At 37.9% G+C, this 21,072-nt stretch overlaps 5 protein-coding genes across 5 annotated transcripts; 4 read left to right on the top strand and 1 right to left on the bottom strand.

The window, feature by feature from the left end:
* Positions 1–5,110: 5,110 nt before the first annotated feature.
* SS1G_12993 (predicted protein) lies at positions 5,111–5,583 on the top strand (the record flags this gene model as incomplete). The annotated part of the gene is made up of 3 exons (XM_001585851.1): positions 5,111–5,144; positions 5,413–5,489; positions 5,533–5,583. 3 exons carry the CDS (start codon positions 5,111–5,113, stop codon positions 5,581–5,583), a joined length of 162 nt encoding a protein of 53 aa, XP_001585901.1.
* Positions 5,584–7,125: 1,542 nt separating this feature from the next.
* On the top strand, positions 7,126–8,574 carry SS1G_12992 (hypothetical protein; the record flags this gene model as incomplete). The annotated part of the gene is made up of 2 exons (XM_001585850.1): positions 7,126–7,670; positions 7,971–8,574. 2 exons carry the CDS (start codon positions 7,126–7,128, stop codon positions 8,572–8,574), a joined length of 1,149 nt encoding a protein of 382 aa, XP_001585900.1.
* A 4,683-nt stretch (positions 8,575–13,257) lies between these two features.
* On the top strand, positions 13,258–15,486 carry SS1G_12991 (hypothetical protein; the record flags this gene model as incomplete). Its single annotated transcript, XM_001585849.1, has 2 exons — positions 13,258–14,232; positions 14,308–15,486. The coding sequence occupies 2 exons, from the start codon at positions 13,258–13,260 to the stop codon at positions 15,484–15,486; spliced, it is 2,154 nt and encodes a 717-aa protein (XP_001585899.1).
* Positions 15,487–18,245: 2,759 nt separating this feature from the next.
* SS1G_12990 (hypothetical protein) lies at positions 18,246–18,566 on the bottom strand (the record flags this gene model as incomplete). Its single annotated transcript, XM_001585848.1, has 1 exon — positions 18,246–18,566. The coding sequence occupies one exon, from the start codon at positions 18,564–18,566 to the stop codon at positions 18,246–18,248; it is 321 nt and encodes a 106-aa protein (XP_001585898.1).
* A 928-nt stretch (positions 18,567–19,494) lies between these two features.
* On the top strand, positions 19,495–20,594 carry SS1G_12989 (hypothetical protein; the record flags this gene model as incomplete). Its single annotated transcript, XM_001585847.1, has 5 exons — positions 19,495–19,523; positions 19,880–19,918; positions 19,947–20,072; positions 20,206–20,276; positions 20,341–20,594. 5 exons carry the CDS (start codon positions 19,495–19,497, stop codon positions 20,592–20,594), a joined length of 519 nt encoding a protein of 172 aa, XP_001585897.1.
* Between the last annotated feature and the right edge of the window lie 478 nt (positions 20,595–21,072).

Raw genomic sequence — 21,072 nt, 5'->3', positions numbered from 1 at the left:
ACAAACAGTATACCAAAAAGGAAAGAATGAATTAAAAGTTGAGTTTTGTTTGCTCCTTATATGCATATGTACTATATATGCATATGCTGCCAAGATCCCAGGAGGTCAACAAATACTTTAAATATCTAATTATGTTTAATATCCAAAGTTTGTAGGTATTTGAGTGTAATTCATTACGTACTTTACATGATTTCAGGAACTCAAAGCTTTTCACTATTGAACCGCATTCCGGACTATCAGCAGGAATGGGCGAAGGGTAGGGTAAACCCGGGGTAACCCGGGGTAAAACCCGCCGGTATATTACCCTCCTCAAGGTCTATAGGGTAGGGTAACCATCCCAAGAAATATTTCGGGTATCAGAATATTATAAGATAAATATCATATGATTGTCCTATATTATCATCGGAATCTATTTAAAATTATAAATTATGTTCAATTTTAATATTGTAAGATTCGGATATTATATGATTTAGTACATGTTATTCTTTGAATCATCTCATCACCTATCTTCTATTACGTGCAAGATAGTATTCACAACAGGAAACTGCACTCCTAGTTCTACTTGAATCTTATCTTCACTCACTAGATCTATCCAACTTTCATGCTTTTAGTCTCTAAATCCATTTGGAAGTTTCAATGACCAGGTGACCATCAAACGACAAACCACAATTACACGTGGATACAAGGTGTAGAGGCCCGTGGTGGTGTGTTTGGCCTTGGGGCTGGTTAGTGGGTTTGAGGAATGAGATGATAAGATTTCTAGCATGCCCACTCCAGTCATTCCATCCCGTGAAAGAATGGAAGAATGTGATTCGGTTTAGTGCATCTAGCGATAAGAACCTCACAGTAAGCAAACACCGGTGACAATGAACAGGTAGTGCAACTATGCCATACAAGGACTACTATACATCGGGTCCGAGTCGCAACTCTGCTCACTCGAGTCTTGCGTCATACGTCTTACATTTGTCTTGTCTGAGCTAGTATGAATCTGATGTGAAAAGTGGAAAGCTGCAGATTGAAAATAAGGTTATTGAAATATGCGTGCGTGCGTACGTGTACTTTACGAATCACGCCCACACAATAGCATCTGACAAGCAAATTTTGAGGAGGAAACTTCAAGGTTAATACAATTTAAATGCATGTGAGATATCTCCATGAGGTTAGTCATGTCCAAGTGTCTAGGGGGAGGACATGAGAGAAATATGTAAGTGCTGTGATGATGATGTTTGATGGTGATGTGTTTACTAAACTGTGGGTTGAAGAGGAGAAGTAATATCTGAAAATATGAAAGTAGACAGCAAGAATATGCTATACCCTTGTCTATTGTATTCAAATCCACTGTGATCCATAAGACGACGTAATAGATGACCTTAAAAAGTACCGGAACATTGAGCCCAAGTGTTCATCTGTGCATTATTCCACCAAAATAACCAACTCATTGATAGACATATGACGAAAACAAAGCAGGGTATGAACAACTCGAATTGCCAGCACTTCAGGTCTTGCTCGACTGCGCAGATTTCAGATTCATGAGGAATACCAATGAAACTTCAAAGACATAACTTTTCCCTTCCACAGCATTCAAAAATTCAACTTCAACAGTAATAATGAGAACTCATCCATAAGGAAACGCTTAAAAACAAGAAATAAAAGCTCAAACTCTTAAAATCCATAAGCTAGCTAGACTTGGCATGGCACTTCCACAGTTAAGCTCAAACTCAAAATTCAAATTTTCCAAATTACAGCTTACAACCTGGTGTCGCATCAGACCCGACATCTTGGTAATCCTTATACTGTCATAATATACATTTATGCTAAAAATATAGGATATATACCAGTAGCATAAAATAGTAAGTCAAGAGTTAAGACTCAAGACGCATTCGTGCTGGTGTGATTAACATGGCAAGTACCGTAGCCTTAATAATAGAAGACCTTCTTCACACCTATAATAGGAATCCTTTCAGTGTTTCGTACATTATACTGTGATAGAGGGAGATTTAAAGATTAAGCAATGGGTATTTGATATAAGATTTTAGAGCTTTCTTGGCTTGAGGTCTTTGTATACTGGTGGTTTGGAAGGAAAGAAAGAATGAATGAAATGAGACCTGAGGGATGAAGATGAAAATGAATATAGAGATGGAAATAAAGATAAAAGAACCTTTCACTTAATATATTCATTTTATTATATAAATCTTTTATACAACTTCAAATTACTTGATGTGACGGAAATCCCTGCTTTCCTCCCACCCTTATTATATAAGAAACCTCAGGTACATTAACCATGTCCACACATGATACGATTACTCGAGATTAGTATACGATTTAGGTGACCTGAGGATCAGATCCGGACAAGTACTAGGTATCAATGGTTATCGGTAAAGTAAGATCATTGGAGGAATAAATATGACTTCTTTTTGCCTAGCCATTGCGGCTAGGCTATTCATTTGTGTATATATAGAGTAGCTATCCCCATCTACAGGTGCTCTTCACCTGTAGATTCTAAGTTAAATACAATTGCTGGTCTATAAACACCCTTTTGGTCACACTTGATATTATTTTTATTATAAAGAAATATATATAATTTAATCTCATTTTTAAATTTTAAACCCAAGAATTTAAAAAACCGTTTTTATTTATTAATTTGAAATTTTATTAATTGTTACGAGGGTTTTTGTCTAGATTACGTGGAAGTGCTCTAGGCTCTCGAGGTGGTTTATAACTAGGCGTCAAGCAGGGACTTAAAGTAATGACAATAATGATATGCTATTCGTAACTAATAGTAGAGTATACTAAATGATTGATCTTGAGCACGAAGCTCTATACAAAGGAAATCCATCTTGGTTATATAGACCTTCATGCTAATCGTCCCCTTGGTCCCCTCGGTCCCTTCGATCAAGAGACCGAGGGGATCGAAGGGACCATGTGATTACATAATTGGTCACATGATACGAGATCCGAAGCCGTCGTAACATAAAATTAAAGATTTAAAAATATTTTTTTTCTCTTTATAATTTTAATAGACTATATAAAAGTCTTTAATTCAATTAATATACTTTTATATCTTTAAAAAGGGTTTTAAATAAAAATCTAATATTATTACTAATATTACTACTACTCACTCTTATTAATATCTTATATTTCCACTCAATTATCCTTCGAGTCTATCCATAATCATATCATCCTTATCTCTTCCCTCATCCAACTCCCTCTTCCCTCATCCCACCCCTCATCAAGCTCCCCTCTATCTCTCTATCTCCCTATCTCCTCCCCCTCCAACCAAAAATCCATCACCACATCAGTCCTCATCAAAATCACTTTAACCATCTAGATAGGTATACCTAACAACCCAACCCACAACCCAACCCAAACCACAAGCCACACACACACAACAACAGCACAAACCCAAGATCCAGCCAGGGGGTAAAAGTAGCCGCGCAATCATCCCCACTCCTATACCTACCAGTGTACCACTATCTATTTCTATATCCGCCCGCTATATCCACATCCACATCCACATCCATCCACATCTACATCTATCTATCCCTCTTCTCCGTACCTACCCAGGGCCCATAGGTATTAGTTATATCCGCTATATCCATCCACTTTCTTTCTTTCTTTCTTTCTGTACGTTATTCCTTTTTCGATACTTTTTGAGATTTAGAGATTTAGAGATTTACAGAGAGATTTAGAAAGTCAAAGCTTTGCCTTTTTTCTTTTCTTTTACGCCAAGCGGGAACGAACGCGTATGCTTGAATGTTTGAATGTTTGAATGGCCGATTGAGTGGAAATTATGGTGATGTTGATTGGTGATTGGTGGATTTAGATATATGCAGTACTTACTATATGGGATTTCTTGGTTTAAGATGGGAATTGTGGGTTTGAGTGTGAGTTTGGTGGTGCGGATAATGTATGATTATGAGTAGATGTTGAAGGGTTTTTTCTTTTCTTTAGGGATTTGAGAAATTAGGAATTTTTGATGTAGAGAAGATGATAATGATAATGATAAAAATACCCTTTTCACTATTTCAATATTTCATTATTACCTAGGTACTGAGCAGAGGAAAGCAAGAGAAGAAACCACCTTCTTCCCTCCCCTTCCCTCACACCAACCACGTGCTTGCACCAACCAACTTCACATACGATACGAATACGAATAATCAAGCCGTCAAGACGTCGTTGTCCGTCCTCCTCAAACAATGATAAAACTTTGTTTTCTTCGTACCTAGCCAAGGATTTTTATTGCGTGTATGTATGTATCAAGATTAAGATCAAGATCAAGAGTAGAATGCGATACGTTTCATTTTTTTTGGTATTGATTTGTTTGGAGTTATTGGAACTTAGATTATTGTAGAATTATGTAGAAGAGGAGAAGGGGGGGAGATGGTATATACTCTTCGTAGACAGACAGGTTGATGGGTAGTATGTCAGATGTATGATTATATTACTCAGTATAAGCATTTATCGTGCTAGTTTTCCACACCTCGAATCGATTCCGGGATTTGAGAGACTGACTGACTGACTGACTGATACTCTGTAGATAAATAAATAATCACAAATTTTTCCATATTCAGTACCTATCTAGAGCATCAAAGACTATCTAGTAATTACACAAGATAAATAGATGACTGCGAAGTTCGATGGCATGGCATAGCATAGCATTTATAATTTCGTGAGGCTCAAACTTGAAGGGTGGTATTTCTTGTTTCGGATGTTGATCTGCGCCGCTTGGTGACGAATGCTTTTTTTCGTTAGTACTACAGATACTACCTAGTAGGTAGGTCTTCGGAATTCGGGATTTGAAATTTGAAAATAAGATAGATTGAATCGATGATATGATTTTGAAGGATATTTAACAGGTAGTTTTTATTCTCTTTTATATACATTTCTTTAAAAGGATGGACGAACAACCCGGCGATGAAGTTTTTAATGTGGCTGTGCTTGAAGAAAGCGTTACAGATCTAGAAGGGTTATGGCTTTATTACTATACTATTACTGTTGATCATTTTCCGTTAATATAAATCATCTGATGTTTATACGAAATATACTGCCAAGATAAAATCGGGAGCGATCTATCATTCATCCATCCATGGATTATTTGTGTTGAGGCAAAATGATCTACTCGTTGTCGCAATATGGTTCATATCGTACGTAGTACACCGTACATGAGGCAAGACATAATTGAACCCTTTTAGATGATGAAGAATCATTTATTCATTCCTATGGAATTTTAAAAAAGATCATCGTTAATAAGTTAGTTAGTTAGTTAGTTGAATTACCTAGGTAGTAAGAGTAGGTACTGATAAGGAGAAGATGATGTTCTATGTTCTACCCAAGCTCTATGTATTAATTTCCAAGGTTTCTCTATCAAATGATTTAGATACTAGATTACTTTCAACCAATCACATCAAGTAGAAAAACGATTTCAACATGACAATGAAAATGAAGTCGTCGTCAGCTCTTTTCCAAAGTCACTCAAATACATGGCCCACGTCAACACTCTTTTAAAAGTCCGATGAGACTATTAGATACTAGATAGGAAAGTCTATGCATTTGGTGGATGACAAGTACGGAGTAATGGAGTAAATGGAGTAAATGGAATAAGTATGTCTAGGTAAAGAGTTGTTACTTTCAAGAGATTAAGTCTGAAGAGTGAGTGAGAATGAGTTTATTTATCCTTTTAAAACAATAAAAATAAATACCAGGTAAATATCCCAACACCATAGTTGAAAACGATCTCGTTCACCTGTTCACCTGTTTACCTGGAGTAATTCGGATCCCGATTGATAAATGCTCAACTTGGCATGCTTGGCGATGAAAAAGATCCGAATTGAATCAAACATGGAGAGAGGAGGGAGGTATCTGGTTCTGGTTGAATGAATCTTGAAACCACGCGTACAAATTCGATTGCCAAGGATATAAGAGAAGTTATTTTACTAGATTTATGATTATTTGATAATTAATACTTGCTGTATGTATTTGTTTGTTGATCAAGAAGTAGATAGGTATGATAATGCAAGTCATGAATGAGGGATACCGGTAAGTGTATGAATGAATGGATGAATGAATGTATGAATTGTCATGATTTTAACTTTTTAACTTTTTGGCCCCTGGAAAGATCTTGGAATTTACTTTATTGGGTTAGGAAACTTACGCAGTAACATCTTGTTGTTGTACAGGACTTGCGTATACTAGGTAGATATTCTTTGTATAGTCCATACAGCTTAAACTCTCATACCAATTACCAGGTTGTTAACTTGATGATACGAACGAATGAATCCTTTCAATCTAGGTGGTGAGCCTTAACTACTTCCTTCAACCTTACTCATTCTCCTTTCAACTACAGTTCCTACACATTTACACTTTGGAGTACACGACAACAACACCTAATGATATTCAACAACTAATCAGTTAAAATTCTACTACCGTCAAAGTTATTCAGTGTCATGTCCCTAGATTTTCATCAAGATCCATTTTCCCCCTTCCCCTAGTTCAAAACATACGGAGTAACCTACACAATTACGAATCCCTAGCCTAAATTCATAAGCGAAAAGTGGCGATTGCATCCAAAAAAGTGCCTACTGTCTACTGTACTAGGTAATGGAAGTGTGAAGTGGAGGGCTGTGCTCGAGGGACAAACAGTATTGAAGAAGAAGAAGAAGAGAGAGTGTGTGAAGTGGTGTATGTGTAAGAGTGAGAAGAAGGAAATATTCCTACAGCCATTTACAACTTTACTGAAGTAACTTCAATCTTACATCTCAATCATTTTCTTCTACAACACATCCTTCCTTTTTTCTTTTCGCCATTCCTCGACAATCAATCGTATTATTATACAAACTATTTCGGACGATATTATAGGATTCCTCTTCCATTGTAGGACAAGCCATTATTATACAGAGAGATAGTGAGAGGAAGAGAGTGTATGAGTGAGAGTGAGAGTCAGTGGTTGTAAAGGTTGAAATTGAAGGACGTCGCATTACGCATACGAATACACATACGCATGCATTATACCTTTTCCTTTGATATACATTCGACTCGACTCGACATTCTATAATTAATTCTTACCTTCAACATCATAACCACCACCACCACCACCACATCAACAACAACAACAACAACAACAACAAAATGGCTGATCGAAATGCGTCAAATACTTCAAATGGTGAATATGATCATGCGTGGGCAAAAGATTTAAGACAACAATTCGAAGGTTTATTAAGGACGAAAAGATTAAATGAATTGGATAGATCAAGATCACGAAATCCTTCACCATCACCTAGAGAACGATCATCTTCATCAAATCTCCGAGCTTCATCTTCACAAAATCAACCACAATCTTCCAACTTTCGACCCACTTCTTCATCAAATAATCAATCAAAACCTCCAACTCCTCCAGCATATTCTTCTACAAGAAGTTTACCAAAGATTCCTTCTCCACCAGCAGATGCTCAATCACAAAAGTTTCGAAATTTATTAATCTCCATCTCACAAACACCAACGAAATATGAAAATCCCGGTTTATTGGATGAAGCTTTACAACATTTACCACTAGATAGAATTTATGGAGAAGCAGAAGAAGAAAGTCAAATCTTACAAGCTGAGGCCGAAAGCATGGGAGATGGAAGGAAACCAGAATGGGGTTATCAAGATTGTGTCATTCGAGCTTTACTGAGGTATGTCTTGAGTCCAATCTCGATTCGACAACTTCTCTAACATTTCATCAGATGGTTCAAACGTTCTTTCTTTTCTTGGGTAAATAATCCACCGTGTCATGTATGCATGTCACCTACCGTTGCGCAAGGAATGACACCACCAACACCTGATGAATTAGCTTGTGGAGCGACAAAGGTGGAATTATACAGATGTTCGGCCGGGGACTGTGGTGCATATGAACGATTTCCTCGATATAGTGACGTTTGGCGATTATTACAAACAAGAAGAGGTCGAGTGGGAGAGTGGGCTAATTGTTTCAGTATGTTGTGTCGCGCCGTTGGAGGTCGTGTAAGATGGGTTTGGAATGTTGAAGATCATGTTTGGACGGAAGTTTATTCGGATACGAAAAAGAGATGGATTCATGTTGATGCATGTGAAGAAGCTTGGGATAATCCAAGGTTATATGCCGAAGGTTGGGGTAAGAAGATGTCTTATTGTATTGCTTTTTCAATGGAAGGTGCGACCGATGTTACTCGAAGATATGTACGCAAACCCGATCATGCTCTCCCACGAAATCGATGTCCGGAAGAAGTTATGTTATATATTCAAAACGAAATTCGGGGACTTCGGAGATCAAATATGAATAAGGATGAAAGATTTCGATTGGAAAAGGAAGATGCGAGGGAAGATAAGGAATTGAGGGGTTATGTGGTAGCATCAATTGCGCAATCCGTCGTATCGAATTTGAGACCAGAAGGATCGTCACATCAACAAATAACACCTCCACCTCCACGACAAGAAGATCAGAAATTACCAGCTGAACAACCTGGTAGACAAACTGGTGCACAAGAATGGGCAAATGCTAGAGGTGAAGCTGGAAGACGAAATCAACATCCAAGGGATCCTTCACAACATGGACCTTGAAATTAAGGAGATTAATTGAAATTCATTCTTTTATACAACAACATGATTGGAAATCGATTCGTGGAGTGGAATCCTTTAATGAGGGTAAAGGCATAGATGCCATACATAACATCGAGACGAAAAATAATCGAGCCTCGGATCCATCGAATCAATGTTAATCATACTTCCGAGATGAACAGCATTACGAATTGATATCGTCTTCATGCAACCATGCATTATCATTCGATTCTAATACACATCATAGGATTTACCATTCCACTCGTTTTAATGGTTATTTGAGCGCCGTTTTATTATGGCGTGTACGCTATGCTATATACTATCGTTATATCATCCATTATGCGAGGAGTTTGGAATCTCACACTATATACCTAGTAACATATATAATTTTATTTGTTTAAGAGGGGGGGAAAGGTGAAAGGGAAGGGGAAAGGGAAAGGAAGAGAAAAGGGAGGAAGGATAAAGCTGTCAGTGAATTTGGATATCGCTATTATACAGCTGGCGTTTTTTAAGGTCGAGTGGATGTTGAGATTTTGAGATGATGTCTAAGAGGAGTATTACTTACTTACTTGTTGGATGTATTTCCTTTGTTTATTGTGCGTCTGGGTTGATGGAGTGAAGGAGGCGCTTTGTGGATGGGATAGGAATAGGGAGGAGAGGAGGAAAGGAAATTCGAGGAGTGTATGGATGGCTGGGTGGATGGATCAAAGGATGAATGGGTGAAAAACCTGCGGGGATGGAATCGGAAATAGGAGTCGAATGAATATATTGGATTTGATTTGATTTGATTTGAATTGAATTTAAATGGTAGAATTGGGATATACCCTGGATCGGGATTGGGATTGGGATATTCGAAGCGAAGGAAGAGGAAAAGATGGGGGGAAAGGAAAGGGGAGGGACAAGGATGAGGAGAAGATGAGGAGAAGATGAGAGAGGGTGGGGGTGGTTACAGTACAGCACAGCACAGCATAGCATAGCATAGCTGAGATAGATAGATATCTAGTAGATACAGATAATCGGTATAAGTAGTTATATTATTATATACTTTACATTATATTATATTACTAGATCTTATCTGAAGTTATAGGATGGAATGAGTAGGATGAGTATAGTTGGATGAGGAAACTTGGATGAGGAGAGTTGAGTTGTATAAATATATAAAATAAAAGAATAATATAAAAGTTTTATATATTGATGGTTTATTTGAATTATGGAATATAGAGTCTGATAGTTGGTAGTTGGTTTTTGATATTTGGAATCTGATCTGGTTGGGTTGGTGTCACGATTCATTAATTCACGTGACCTCGAGGACCTTGAGGACCTTTTGGACCTTAGGGTCCCAAGGGTCCTCAAAAGATGATATAGGGTATATAAACATTCATTTAGTCTCGTACTTAAGGAGCTTCGTGCTCAACTTAGTTATCAATTAGTTTACCTACATTCTACTTGATCTAGTAACGACTTCACTTCCAAGTGAAGACCAGTGATAAAGCCTTAACCCACAACTACCAACCAGACGAAACCTTAGGCAGCCGCTGCCTCCAGTATAGTATCGTTACAGTTGGGGTGGGGCTTAGTGATTAGATGTTGATGGTGGTGAGGGGAGGGGAGGGGGGGCGAGGGAGGTTGAAAGGGTGGTGAGATGGTTGGGATGGCTGGAGATGGCTGAGATGGTGGTTGGAAGTTGATGAGGTGAGGGAGGGGAGGGGAGGTGAGGTGAGATGGAGGTTGAAACGGTGGTTTAAGGGGGGTGTGGGGGGCTGGGGTATTGGATGTTGGATGTTGAAGGGGAAAAAAAAGTAATTTTAGATATAAATATATAAAAAGAATAAATTTAAAATTAAATTAAATTATTGAAATTATATTTAATTATTTTGTTAAAGTGAATGGTTCCTGCGTAGCACGTGCACAGGGCACTAGTCCTATTAGGACTAGATTGAGAAGCTCTCTGTAGGAGAGCTTCGCACTTCCGTAGAACTAAGATTATGAGTGATTTACATAGAAGGCCAATATAGCCTCAGTTCTGCCCTATCAGCTTCCTGTTACGAGGTTTGCCGTCTAGATCACGTGGAAGTGCTCTAGGCTCTCCAGTAGGGGTATAACTAGGCGTCAAGCAGGGACTTAAGTAATGACAATAATGAAATGCAATTCGTAACTAATAGTAGGATATACTAAATGATTGATCTTGAGCACGAAGCTCTATACAAAGGAAATCCATCTTGATTATATAGTCCTTCATGCTTCCATGATTACTAGTGATCCTTCATGATCATTAGTGATCATCTATATCGTGATCCTTAGTGATCCTTAATGATCACCAGTGATCACCTATACCGTGATCCTTAGTGATCCTTAATGATCATCAGTGATCACCTATACCGTGATCCTTAGTGATCCTTAATGATCACTATTGATCATTTGTGATCACGTGTCTTGGTAGTTGTGTAGCCCGTCGTAACACTTCCCACTATTCCCTGTGTAAGGTCATTTCTTTTAACATGTTACGTCCAAAACGATTAGTATGTCACATGATCATAAAACATGTGATGGAACGGTGAGGAACGCTCGTTCCCAAGAACGACGATTCCTAGTTAACCATAGGCACGAAGGACTATATAATCAAGATGGATTTCCTTTGTATAGAGCTTCGTGCTCAAGATCAATCATTTAGTATACTCTACTATTAGTTACGAATTGCATATCATTATTGTCATTACTTTAAGTCCCTGCTTGACGCCTAGTTATAAACTACCTCGAGAGCCTAGAGCACTTCCACGTGATCTAGACGGCAACCCTCGTAACATTATTATTATTATTATTATTATAATAAGTTGAGTTGAATGATTTAGTTGAATGAGTTGAAAAGTTCCAAGTCAGATATGCCTGAGGCTGTAGCATTACTATGCCAAGCTTTTTGTCAGATTTTCTGCAGGGGTATCTTAGACCAATCAGATTGTCAGGATCGAGCTTCACTTAAACGAGTTTCTCATTTTCGATCACCTACACCAGGTAAACCTCGCGTACAGCAAGGTTTTGGTGTCGGCAAGCCGACAAAAAAATATTTTTATAAATATATATTTTTCTAAAATAATTTAAATATTATATTTTAAATAAAAGGAATAAAAATTTTCAAGATTTTCTTTCTTAAAATGATTTTAATATATAAGAAAACTTTTATATTTGAATTTATAAAATGATTTTCAATAAATTAAAATATGTGCAAGATACAGGGCCGTACACGATGTAGGGAAATCGGTTAATCAGTGGTCAAAGAAAGGTTGACTGTATGTATATTTTTTAATGTACAGATAGTCTGATCAGGTCGAGTGGTTATAGTTGTGGTTAGATGTTGGTGGTGAGGGGAAGTAATGGTGAGGTGTGGTAAGAGATCGGATGTAAGGTTGGACGTTGGAGGTTTTGTTTGAGTTGAGCTGATGTGAGAGGGGAGATTTTATTTTGTATACTAGCTTTGATGTAATTATACTCTAATTAGTGTGTGCGATAATGAAGATAAGGAGGGAGACAAGTTTAATTTTAAGGTTAACCCACGATTAGATTTTCCCACACACATCAGATCACATTTCCTTTTCTTGTCTTTCTTTTCGTTGGTCTCATTCTTGGGCTGGATAGAAAGGGTATATATAATTGAAGATTTAGATATCATTCAATTTCTATTGTCGTTGATTTTCAGATGCAATAGTTTCAATTTCTTATCGTCTCTTAACGTTGAGACTATCGGTGAAAGATTTATTCCTCTGCTCTAGGGTTGGTTGGTTGGAGTTTTGGAATCCGACCTTTTTCCTCCAAAAATCCCCACAAACACCAACACACACACATTTTCATTACATTTTTACACGGGGCGTTGAAGGAGTTTGATTATTTAGTATTTATTATTTGATTCTTGGAACTTTGAGAAAGAGTTTGGATTCAGCAATTATATTTTCCTTCCTCTTAACCGTCTTGACTTAAGTTTAAGAATAAACAGGAATTCGAAGGTCCAAACAGGTGAGAACAAGCAAAGGTTTTTGTTTGGCGGGGTGCTCTACCCATGCGAATATTTGAGTTCATTTATTATTTCTTCACCGGAAAATGATGAATGATCATTGGGAAATAGGATCTCCTGCAGAGAATACAGCTAAAGCTAAGAATTCAAGGGAAATCAATGAACAGGAGAATGATATCGATCATCATAATCAACATCCGAAACTTGCCATTCCCGTGATTTACACATCACCGCCGGAATCTCGAAAATTGGATTCCCCAAATCTACAAACAGAATCTCGAGATTTCGCTTCACAATCGGCACCAAGAACATTTGGATCTTTTTTTGCCCTTCATTCACCGATCAATCCAAGACCTCTTAAATCACTCCTTCCATCCCATAACACAGGTGGAAAGAGTGAGAAAACTCTTCCAAGGAGTTTAAGGGGAAGTTTCTTTAATTCACATCCTTCAAGAGAAGAAATGGATAAAAAACCTAGATCTTTAAAAAGTTTCATGGGAGAAAAGTGGTATGATTGTTCATCACGATGGATATCACCTATCGTCGCCCTCCTTCCACCACTAAACTTTATAACAATTCATTACACTTATTTTATAATCACACTTCTCATTACCTCTCTAATCTTTTGGGGTTCCTCAAAATCTATATCTTATGTTGATTCTTTATTTTTGGTAACGTCGGCAATGACCGAAGCAGGTCTTAATACGGTTAATTTAAGCACGATGACGATTTTTCAACAGGTTATTCTTTGGTTATTGATTGTGGTTGGAAGTGCAATCTTTGTTAGTGTGGCGACTGTTAGAACGAGGAAGAGGGCTTTTGAGGTTAGGTTTGGAGAGGTGGTTGGAAGGCAGAAAGAGGAAAGGAGGAGAGAAAGGATGAGGAGTGGGAGTAGAGAGGCTGTAGAGAGTAGGAGGGGAGATGTTGGTGTGGGGGTAGGGGATGGAAGTGGATTTATGAAAGATAATTGGAAGTTTCCTTCTATTGGAGGTGGGAAAAATGGAGATGAAGATATTGTTGAGATGAATGAAGGATTGAAAATTCGACCAGCTGAAGGAAAGACTGATGAAAATTGTATGACGGCTATTTCGGAAATTTCACCTCTTGGCGGTATACCAAAAGATGCAGGAGATCATATTACATTTGCACCAGATGCATACCCAGGAAATGGAAAAGGAAAAGCAAAGGACATTACAGTAGGAAGTTCAAATGACGGAACTTCAACAGCAGCTCGATCTACGAATTTTCAAACACCAACCTCCACCTCGGAAACCAATACACTAAAACATCGAATCAATGAAATAAATACACCACTTCGCCACTCACAAACTGGTCAACAAGATCTAGCTCCTCTTCAATATCCATCTTACTTAAATTCTAATACCACTGGCCGTAATGCTCAATTTCATGGTCTATCACGAGCAGAAAGAGAACATTTAGGTGGTGTTGAATATCGAGCTATATCATTTCTAGCCTGGTTAGTACCTGCTTATTTTATTCTTTGGCAAGTACTTGGAGGAATAGGACTGGGTGCTTATATGGCTTATAATAAGAGTAACGTTGCTCTTGAGAATGGAATTAATCCATGGTGGTTGGGAGTTTTTAATGCTATTAGTGCATTTAATAATTCGGGGATGAGTTTATTGGATTTAAATATGGTGAGTTGTTCTTTTTATCTTCTCTATTTCTATCTTTCAGAATTGCTTAAAATCAAGGAAAACTAACAAAAATAGATACCCTTTCAAACTTCAGTCTATACCCTCTTAACAATGGGTTTGTTAATCCTCGCTGGAAATACAGCTTACCCACTCTTCTTGCGCCTAATCCTTTATACACTCCTCAAACTCCTTGATACTTTCCCTAACTTCCTCTCTCCTTTCCAACACCACAAAGCAACTCTCCTTTTTATCCTCCGTTATCCTCGTCGTGTCTATACCAATCTCTTTCCTTCACGCGCAACATGGTGGCTACTCTTCATGGTCATAACACTTAACTCTATCGATTGGATCGCCTTTGAACTCCTTAATATTGGCAATTCCGCAACTCAAGTTATCGAACCTAGATATAGAGTTCTCGATGGACTTTTCCAAGCAATTGCCGTTAGAAGTGGTGGATTTTATATCATAAGTATACCAACTTTACGTATTGGTCTACAATTTTTATACGTCGTCATGATGTATATCAGTGTATATCCCGTCGTTATAACAATGCGTCATTCCAATGTCTACGAAGAACGTAGTTTGGGTATCTACACCAATGATATCGATCCATCTCATCATACCTCAAGAATAGGACGAAGAATGAAGAAAATAAAACGATCCTTTTCCGGTCGAGAAATTACTACTTCCTCATCATCTGAAGTAATAAGTAATTCCGCGCAAAAAGATAAAGAAGAAACAACAGGATCTCAATTTATTCACCACCAACTCCGTTCACAACTCTCCCATGATCTATGGTGGTTAACTCTCGCTACTTTCCTGATCGTCTGTATAGAAGCTTCTTCCTTTGAGAAAGATCCAGTCACTTATAGTGTGTTTAATGTTATCTTTGAGGTGGTGAGTGCGTATGGTTGTGTGGGGATTAGTACGGGTTTGCCGGATCAGGATTATAGTTTTAGTGGGGGTTTGAAGAGTGCGAGTAAGGTTGTTTTGGTGGCGGTTATGGTTAGAGGGAGGCATAGGGGGTTGCCGAGGGCGTTGGATAGGGCGGTTAGATTGCCTGGGTGGGAGGGGGAGGGTTTGGGTGGTGAGGGTGGGGAGCATAGGGGGAGGGATGATGGGGAGGAGGAGGTTTTTGGTGAAGATGGTGGGAATGGAGATGGAGGTAGAGAAGGAGATAGAGATGGGGCAGAAGGACAGGGATTGAGAAAAAGAAGATTTAGTCGTGGAGTGGCTGATTTGGAGGAGGTTTAAACTTATATTACTAGTATAGTTAGTGCGTGCATAGTATCTAAAAGCCTGGCTGGATTTTCGTAATGATGTGGTATGGATAAAGTATTAAATAGAATAAAATAGGAGATAAGAATAAATCATATCAGAAAAGATTACAAGTAAACAGGAGAAAGAATACCCTCTTTTACTCTTTTACTTTTACTTCCATAAGTTCTTATTTTTATTTCGATATAGAGTTTCTAGCAGGTATTATTTGGTAGGAGCTTGGTGTTTAATGGGTATGCGTGTGTAAAGATATTAGGGATAAGGTGTTTGGAGTAATATAATAGAGAATAATAGAGAATGAAAACTGGATAGATAGACCTCTGAAGTACAGGGAATATTTATGATATTGTGAGAGCGAGGGAGTTTAGAGAATATATATAGAGAGGAAGGAGTGAGTGAGTGAGTGTTGTGTTGTGTGGATGGGAATATGAGAATATGGGGTGAGAATTTGCTGATGGGTGGTTTTGGGTTTGATGATTAGCTAGGAAGATTTTGTTAGTGATGATGGAGAAGTAAATTAATGATAATAGTTGAGATGATAATATAATAATGAATAAGATATATTTAGAAAATAGATAAATTTGAGAAAAGAAGAGAAGAGAAGAAAAAAGAAGAGGTCTAGATTTTGTTTCGTGTGATTTAATATATTTATAATTAATTGTTTTTGTTGTAATAAAACCATCCTTCCTTAGGTACTATAGGTTTTTGAATGGACTGACTGGTGGGTTTGGTGGGGATGTGTGGGTATGTATTGAAATGGGATGGGATGGGATGGGATGGGAATGGGTGTGTAGGGTTTTATAGGTAGGTAGGTATTGAGTTGTTTGTTTTTTGTGGGATTTTGTGTTGATGTTGATGTGAAGGGAAGGGGAGGGGATGGGATGAGTGAATGATTAACCTAGAGGTTGATCATGGTAAATACCTAGGTAGGTAAATGGTTATCATGGCTTCGATGGATGAGTGTTATACATATAGAGTGAATACGATACAGGTAGGTATTCTCCGGCTGAGGGGATAGCTTGTAAATGGGGATGGAAATAAAGATGGATTGATTGATTGATTAAATTAACGTCTACACTGAGTCTATGACTATCTAAGACGGCTAGGAGCTTTGTAGGCTTCTAACAATAATACATGGGGGGTAGCTGGCCTTATTCGACCGTAGCTAATACAGGTTGGGGAGATTGAAAGCCTCAATCTTCTAATGTTTGAATGGGGGAAGTGAAAACTAATACTAGGGGACCAAGCCCGCAAAAATAAAGATGGATATCTAATATTTAAAGAGGAACTTAATTATCGAAGATTTCGCATTATCAATTGCTTGGAGAATACATTTACCACTAGGCTATAGTTCTATTAAATCACAAAAGATCGCTGGATCCTTTGATTTTTGAGATGGGTGGTGGTTAAGTGTATATGTTGTGCGAATTATTTGTTGTCATGGGAAGAATATATATGTGAATTGCAGGGGATAATATATTGTCGATGCTATTATAGGAACTTTCCAAAAGTGTTATCGTCGTTTAAATCATTGTCATCCATGTCAGAAGTCTAGCTTAGAGTATTAATATAAACTATAAAATAGATATTCGCGAAAGTGTCACTTGGATCATTTTGAGGATGATGAATTGAATAGATAAGGTTAGATACAAATCCTTGTACCGAAATAGGTCAGGTTGAATGTTGTCTATGATCAGTCTGATGGTTTATATCTGAGTTACTTCATCTTTATATATAACGTGGTTTATCAGGACCCTGTACATATCAGGACCCTGTACACTTTTACCTCAATTGCCCACATTCCATTGAAATAAAATTACAACAATACTATAAATTAGAATTAAATTATATACAATTCAAAGATCAACTAATGCTGGATCTAATTGACAAGTTCGTGCATTATGTGAAGTACTACCACATTTGCTATATCATCGTATAATAGCTTGCCTTCTTGCTGAAGAATCACCATTTGTAAATTCATTGCATCGTATCTGATCTTCTACATTCTCTTGTTCTAATATATCATATCTATCTTCTACTGAAAGTACTCCTCCTTTTCGTATTAAAGCTTTTCTAGCTCTCCAGCGTTTACTAAGTGCTTCATTTGCTTTGTAGAGATTATGAACCTCAACAGCTAAAAGCGTATTCGCATAAGCTAAAAGCTCTATACCTTTAGCTAAAGTTGCAACTGTTTTAAATATTGGAGTAGGTGAGCTCTCTTGATATTGAGCAATACGACTTTTCACTAAAGTAAATTGAGAAAGAGCTTCAATTGGATTATAAGGTGTTTGAGATTGCTATATATCAGGATCAGCTGATATTGATCTATTTGATGGAGTTCTTATTCGAATATCTAGCTTTGAAAGTACAATTTCCGGATTAAATGGGATTAGCCCAGCTCCGCGGAACCCAGCTTTACCATTTGATATAGATATTGCTTCGATATATACAGCTTTGAAGGCTTGAAAGAACTCGGTTTTGGTAATATAAGTGATATACACCTTAATAAAGTTCTCGATTTGTCGACTATATGAATACTTTAAAGGACCAAAACAACCGATATCGAATGATTGAATTAAATACAAAGAATGAGGTGGTAAACTAAATAATATAATATTGTGTTCCTTGCAGTATTCCTGAAATGCTGGCGATTTATAACTTTCATGCCCATCAAGCACTAACATTCGATATCTACCCACTTTCCTATTTTCAGTATATTTGTTGAAGTGCTTAATTCATTCAAGACCTGTCTCATTATCTGTCCATTCATTGATAGTAGGTTTAATAAGCCAATCGTATGGTAAATCACCTTCGGTATACCAATTTGAAAGATGGTATTCGCCTTTTACTATCAAAAACAGAGGTATATTATAATCTTCTTCATTAACACAAATAATCGCTATAGCCCATTCTCGATTGCCTGATTGTATAGCTTTGCTTTTTCCATATCGATCAGCTTTAGTAACTACTATATATAATGATATTTGTCCCATCATAAAGCCTGTCTCATCAAAGTTGTAGAAATCGCAGTCCAAAATACCATATTTGGCCTGCATATTCGATATCAATCGAAACCATCTTTCAATAAACTCTGAATCTTCGCAGAAAGCTTTTTGAAAGTCATAAACACAATTAAAACACATCTTTAATTCTGTATATCGTTTCATAAAACGATAAACCTAAAGCTTTCCAACCTTCTTCGCACCCCATATTTTGAGTATATAATTCGCTATATCTTCCACATCATTTATTCAAGGACTAAACCCTCTTTCATCTATATCCAATATATATTGAAGAAGCGATTTCTCCTTCAATTCTATCATTTTATGATTTGCTGATCGACGTTCAGTAAGAGGCAGAATTCCATTCATTCTAGAAGTAAGGGTAGTATAAGGTATATTATAGAGTTTTGCAGCTTTCCGAATACTCAAATTTTGAGATGTACGAATAGCCTCAATAGCTAAATTGATTCGAGCTTCTTTTGAAGTAGTTTGCATAATTAAATATTGATAAATCGCATGTTGAAGTTGAAAGGTGATAATTGAGGTAAAAGTGTACAGGGTCCTGATATGTACAGGGTCCTGATAAACCACGTTACTGGTAAGTTAACCTAAGCCTTACTCCTGAGGATACGAAAGTGGTACACGCGCTAGCTACACCTGTTGTGATGTTGGACATTGACGAGGAAGACGAAAGCTTTAATACAAGCTAAGAAAGTCAAAAATCTTATCGACTCACCGTAGCTATTTCGGTAGAATTTAGTCCTGTATACGGGTTGAATATCGAGATGTAGATATATATATGGTGTTAACCGGAAGCGAGGAGGTAAAGCACGTGAAATTATTTGAATCCGAGCGGGCGGGAATCGTTTTCCGACGCTAGCGGGTTAAGCTTAAGCTTATCGAAGCTCAATCCTGGACGCTGCGACAGGAATTCGACATCAATAAACCCATCTCGGGAGTACCGCTTGATACAATTTACAGTATGGTTCGAAGCAATGCTCCTCTTTCCTTGTGAGTATACTCGCTAGGACAGAGAGCTTGTTTCCACCGCCATATCTTTCGAAAGGGGACAAGTCTGTAATGAGGCAGCTCTGATGAAGCTTTGAAGGAAGCCTCAAAATCCCTCCACCACATCAACGATGACGATGAATATTAAGACATTCAATAGAGTCGCAAGGATTTTGTGCTAGGTCCTATTTCTGTCCTCTCTCGATGTAAATCATAGGGATGGAATGCTATAAAAATGCTGTATTTTCCACCGACAAATAGGCTACTAAACCACAGAGAAATAGATCAATTATCCTTCCAACAAACAGTTCAAACGATCATCCGCAATCCCGGTATCATACATAAAAAGTGTCATTCAGAAAAATCGTTCTCATTGGCGGCGCAAACAGTGATATAGGGTATGTAGCCGTGAAAGCATTCCTTCAGTCTACGGAAACCATATCATATCCTCTTTGCTGCGGGTTCTTTGGGGAAAGCTCAATCTGCGGTGGATGATTTAAAGAAAGAGGTTCCTAAATTCAAGAATATGATTGAGACACTCGAGGTTAATCTGTGAGTGATGAGAGTATTGTAGAAGGCATCTGAGAGGGTAGAAAAAAAGCATAGAAGGGTTGATCCGTTGGTTAATAGTGCTAGCATGCAAAAATTTTTATATTTCAAAGTGATGCTAATGCTGTTCTTTCAGGTGCAACCTTCGATGTCGCATATATCAACGGAAAATGAGCTCGTCGCGAATGCTTCAACAATGCCCACAATGTTAATGTAGCCGGCACACACGTCCTAACGGCAATATCCAGACCCCTCCTTATAAAATCCTTAGATCTCCCTCTAGTATTCTCACAGGCCTTTCAGCAATCAACCAAGTCTCTCAACAATACTTTTCAACTCCTCCACAACCAGCTGGTCGGCAAAGAAATAGAGTTCGAGACAAATGAATATAGATGTTCGAAAACGGCACTTCATATGTTGGTAATGGATTGGAATCATAACTTTGCAGATGGAGTGAAGGTTTGGGCAAATGGACCAGGAATGTGTGCTACGAATCTTGAGGATTGGACCGGAGTTTGCTTATGAGATGGGGTGTGAACATCCGTCTAGAGGTCGATTGATAATTAGGAGTGTGGTTGAGGGGAAGAGAGATGAGGATTTTGGAAAATTGTTAGAAAGGGGGGAGATTGTAGATTGGTGAGGTTAGTTTGACAGAGAGGAGGTACTGATGGCTCTTGTCTCTCAATACATACAATCCTTGTAAGAATATTCATGGTTCTAAAATTTTCTGTGCAAGCGTGTAAGATTTAGCCCACTAAATATCTTATTCCGTTGTTGGACCAGTTGATTTATGGAAATTTCTCCAATCCTTTAAGTGCATAGGACTAAGTGGTGGATTTTGGCACCAAGTGGGCAGCCAAATTCATTCTCTCGCGGGGCCCCTTCAGCAAACGCACAAACCTTCCCCTTATATTCTTCAGTAAAAAAGACCCAGAGCTCTAGGGAGCCATCATCCATGCCACCCGTCCAGAGAAAACTAACCAAAAGGTATTTTGCAGGAGTA

Source organism: Sclerotinia sclerotiorum, genomic scaffold (genome assembly GCF_000146945.2).
Source record: "Sclerotinia sclerotiorum 1980 UF-70 scaffold_23 genomic scaffold, whole genome shotgun sequence".
Taxonomy (NCBI): Eukaryota; Fungi; Ascomycota; class Leotiomycetes; order Helotiales; family Sclerotiniaceae; genus Sclerotinia; species Sclerotinia sclerotiorum.
Note: the sequence above shows the minus strand (reverse complement) of the source record. Positions and strands in the feature narration are given on the sequence as shown.